Source organism: Benincasa hispida, chromosome 8 (genome assembly GCF_027475165.1).
Source record: "Benincasa hispida cultivar pf3 chromosome 8, pf3_genome.v1.1, whole genome shotgun sequence".
Lineage (NCBI taxonomy): Eukaryota > Viridiplantae > Streptophyta > Magnoliopsida > Cucurbitales > Cucurbitaceae > Benincasa > Benincasa hispida.
In genome coordinates this window covers 12,813,221-12,817,845 of record NC_143485.1, presented here as the reverse complement: position 1 = coordinate 12,817,845, position 4,625 = coordinate 12,813,221, and the positions used below count along the sequence as shown (strand labels likewise).

The 4,625-nt window shown below is 35.3% G+C and overlaps 1 protein-coding gene across 2 annotated transcripts; it reads right to left on the bottom strand.

Annotated features, from left to right (window-relative positions):
* Positions 1–4,320, bottom strand: LOC120083543 (RING/U-box superfamily protein). 2 transcript variants are annotated; one of them, XM_039039338.2, is made up of 8 exons: positions 3,726–4,320; positions 2,836–3,324; positions 2,500–2,659; positions 2,017–2,311; positions 1,146–1,218; positions 981–1,071; positions 680–759; positions 1–597 (listed from the first exon to the last, which is right to left on the bottom strand). In XM_039039338.2, exons 1-8 carry the CDS (start codon positions 3,804–3,806, stop codon positions 412–414), a joined length of 1,455 nt encoding a protein of 484 aa, XP_038895266.1. In that variant the 5' UTR covers positions 3,807–4,320; the 3' UTR covers positions 1–411. The 2 variants fall into 2 exon arrangements, with proteins under 2 accessions (XP_038895266.1, XP_038895268.1); XM_039039340.2 differs by lacking the exon at positions 680–759 and having other exon boundaries at positions 3,726–4,314.
* Positions 4,321–4,625: the final 305 nt, after the last annotated feature.

The following is a 4,625-nucleotide window of genomic DNA, read 5'->3' as shown; positions in this document are numbered from 1 at the left end:
TTGACAAATCCATATGAAAAATAAGTGAAAAAGAATGTATGTTACAAGAGGAATGGTTTATTCTATAAATCACTCACATCAGAAAGTGAGTGATACAAATCTACATAACATAAAAACTTTCACAAATGCTTTTAGTGCACTCTCATCCACCAAAGAAAAAAGAAAAAACAATGCAACTTTGTTCTACAAAATACCATGAAAAAGAAACAAAAAGAAGCCTATGAAGCCAATTCCTCATTGACTTGATGAAAAACACAGGTAAACAACACAAATTTCTCATTTACACACGTTTGCTATGACCGATTGAGCTAGCGAAACTGCGTATGGTATAAGTAACAAAATACACTTCTGCTATTGTTCCTCTAGTATGTATCTGGTTCGGTGTCGATATCAGTCTGGACGGTTTTCTTGTTATACACTCGATGTTCTAGGAAACTGGCCTGGTCGTGTGATCATCTGTGTTTGATGTTGCTCCAATGAAGCTTGCCATCTTCTTCTCCATCTGATGAACTCAACTAGGATCGAAGTACCGCTCATCACAACACCGAACCCCGTAAAAGTTGCAAGAAGAATAGATAGAACTGCTTGTATGCCAACCTATTGCAACAAGGGAAGCAACACCAAATTGAAAATAACATCTTAATTGCATAAAAAAGATTCATGTGCACAGAGTTCTCACCACGGAGTAAAAGATATGTGCAAAGAGAACGACAAGAGCAAACTGAAATGAGGCGTATACCCAGACGAACCTTCTCTTAACTATATATAATTCACGAGTTAGAATATAAAAAATTTGGAATCACATTTCATAATAACAGAGCATCATAATCAAGTAGTGTAAACAAGTTCCAAAATGAAAATGATAAACACTAATGGCTACACGATGACCACTTTCCGATACAACGATGGTCGGTGAGCCCTGAAACTAACAAAAATGATAAGATCGGTTACATGTTACACAGCATTATTAGATTGCCTACCCATAGTTGATGAGGTCATGGATGAGAGCAGTCCAAGTACACAAGAAAAAGGGAGGGATATTGCGATAGCGCCACTACCCATTTTACCGACCTGAAAGATGACAACAATTTTCAAGGGAATGTGCCAAGAATTCAATGTACAATATGTAGAGATGAAAATCCTACCAGTAGTTGCTCGAGAAAACAGAAATAGGCAAGCATGCTCACGATTACGAGCACGGGAACTTCCTGCCAGACCCTGTAAAAATTTGCACATTGAAAATTTTAATGAACTCCCCTTTTTGCTGATGGACATTGAACCAAACAGGATGGTTATAAATGAACATGCTATACAAAGATGAAAATCAATGTTATGTTTCGGTCGTTATCTGAAGACGACTTTCATCATCGACATTACAAATTTTCTTAGCACAGAATGCAGAAGAGAAGAGAGATCAAGAAAAAAGAATTATACTTCAAAGTTTTCATGTCAGTTTTTGATGACATGATTTATTGAAAGAATCTTCACTTTCATGCTTCTGTTACAAACAGTATAATATGTTATGGGCCAAAGAAATTATGTTTAAAGAAGTGAATAAAAGTCGTTCCTTGAACTTTTAAACATTTTGACTGTCTTTGAACTTTGCTTCAAAAAACATGTTTCCTCTTAATTTTTATTTTTTATCCATTCATTTATCATATAAGTAAATGTCAAAATGAATAGTTTGAAGCTAGATTTAATGGGTCATGTGCTTAGTTTGGAAACAAATCAGAATTCTATTTTCAGTAATATAAAAAATTTAAAAATTAATGAGAAAATTTCAAATTGTTTTCTAGACAACTGTGGGACTAAAACAATATATTTGAAAGTTTTTTGGACTAAAAATATAACATCTAAAAGTTTGAGGATCAAAATAAAGTTCAAAAATTAAAATCAGATGGAAAGCAAATGCTGAATGATACAAACAAAGAGAACAAAGTATCATACTAGTTTTAAAGCCTCAAGTGGACAAAGCAAGAAAAATAAAAAATGTTCCCAAACAAAATCCTGAAATACCTATATCCATTGACATCTTCCTGCAGAGCTCTGATTGCTCCGGTGCTTCGAGCTCGAATACTTTGGATCCGTAACAGAGTAACAGGTAAGTTTCTGACCTCTTCCTTACATATATCACATGTCTTATTCCCCTTGATGCTAAACCATTTGATGGCACAGTCCTTATGTGCCAAAGCAAGTTCACCTTTGCAGCTGCATTCCATCTTTAGCGTCTCGCCACCTTCACACAATTCAACCAGACAAATTCTGCAAACAGCCTCTTCTTCAGGTATATCTTCACCAGCATTATCTTCTTCTAAACCATCAAATAAACACCATTAAATTAGTTTTCAAAATGATCTTTTCCCCTAAATATGAGTAGAAGATCTTGCTAGTAAGGCCTCAACCATTTGATCAACCTCAAAGTGTCAGTTTCATTATAAAGAAAAAAAACCACAAAAAAAGTAATCCAACAGTACTTGATATGCTTTCATCAAATCATACCAGCTTCCTCTATGGGTATATTTAGCTTTCCACTTCCTCCCTTCACAAGTGGTGTTGAAGGAATTACACGGAAAAATGAATCCATCCTCCTCAAACTTGACTCTTTATCATTCACCGGGACAGAAAGTGAACGAGATATTTTTCGTTGAGCTCCTTTTCCCTAAAAGAACACAAAGATTGGATAAAATTGCCCAAGTTGCAACATATCTAATCCACAATACATTTCATAGAATGTTTACAATATAGATACCTATATAACCAAACATATGAAAAGAACAAAAAGTTTAAAAAAGAGCCAAAATGCTTGAGCATTGAAATTATGGAGTGGATGCATACAATAAAGTTGGTAGCGCCTCCTCTCATTCCACCGTGCGCCGATTCGGGATTCGAGTGAATGATGGGAGTAACAGGTAGTGATGAAGTCCTCTTTATCCTAGGGGTGAATATCTTTGAAAGAGACAAAGACCTAGATATTGAAGGCTTCTCTTGTGCCCCATGTGATGAACCTTCAAGGGCAAGGTTAGCAACCTTCTCAATGTCTGAAGAACTTCTATGGATAAAGCTTAACTTAGGAAAGAGACTTCTTATAGATGATTTGCCTCTAGATGAAGATGGACCAGGTGATCCAGATCCATTAATTCTCACATCTGAAGGACTTGGTGTCAAGAGAAAATTTACTTTCCTAGGAGTTTGAGGCATCTTTATAGCATGATAATCTTGTGGGGACGATTCGGGTGTTCGAGACGGTATCTCGAGGACAAGATTCGATCTCTTCCATTGATTAGAATGCTCTTTTTCTTCAGTGATCCCAGCTGTACCTTCATCCTGGAAGAAGAAATGAAAATAAGAACAGAAACAAGGACATGAAGAAAAGAGAAACAGGGTATTTCACAACACCTTCAGAAAAACAAACTCGTAATTCACCATCAAGATTTTCAGTAATAAAACAGCAAAAATACTTCAATACAAAAATTCACAAAAGAGAGTAGATATAATCTAGTTCCATATTGATTCATCAAGCCAATTTAAGAAACAGTAGCTACAATCATTCATTCCTCTTAGCTCAGCTTAATCAATGTTCTTACAGAATTAAAAACGAAAATCAGAGGATAAAACAAGAAAAACCGCATTAAAACAAACACGAATTAGAGCTTCCGGCAGTGAGAAACCACAAGAAAAATCCCAGAAAAAAACAAGGAAAAAACAAAATAATTCATTCATCATACCTTTTGGACAGGAATTGAAATGGGTTCTTCACGTGAACCCACCTGAGTCCTTTGAACAACAAGCTTATCCTCGTTTTCCATTAGAGCTAAGAATCAAGAAAAGGAACAAAACCCAGAAGGCCAAACTCCTCAAAAACCACAAAGAACATTCAAATTTGGATCAGCTTTGCACATAAAAGAGAGGAGGAGAGGGGAAATTGAAATGTAAAGAATAGAATAGAGAAAAAGAGAGGAGAAAAAGGGATGAAAGAAGAAGAGGGAAGGCTACATTTATTGCAGCAAAAGGTGGAGCTACTGACGCCAATGGCACTAAATAAAGGCTTTGCTTGATGCTGGCTGCTCTCGCTGTTGCAATACCCCAACCATAACCGCACGGCCTTGTTGGCCGAATCACATTTGAACACAAAAACACCCTTTTCAAGTTTAAAACAATTACCTCTCAAATTCACGAGATTTTTTTTAAAATTTTTTCAGTCATTCTTCAGAGACTGTTACTCTGCTTGCTCTTTGTTCTCTTCTTATTCTTAGTTTGTTCTCTTGTTCAATCCAAGTTTTGTTCTTTTGTTTAATTGTGTGTTTGTTTTTCCTTTTTTTTGCTCGGGTGAGCTTCTAACTTTAAAAGCCACAGTATAAATTTCATGTTAATTAAAATATGTTTGTTTTTTTTGCTTTTAGATTGTGCGTCAGAAACTAGTAAGTAAGTATTATGTTGGGAGTAATATCGTTTTGGTCCCTAGGTTTTGGCTATAAATTCTATTTGGTCTCTGGTTTTAAAATGTCACACATTTAGTTCTCAAGTTTTGGAATTCGTTTCAGTTTAGTTTTTAAGTTTCAAAATGTTACAATTTTACTTTTGAAAATTGAATTTTGTTTCAATTTGGTCTATAAATTTTAAGATTT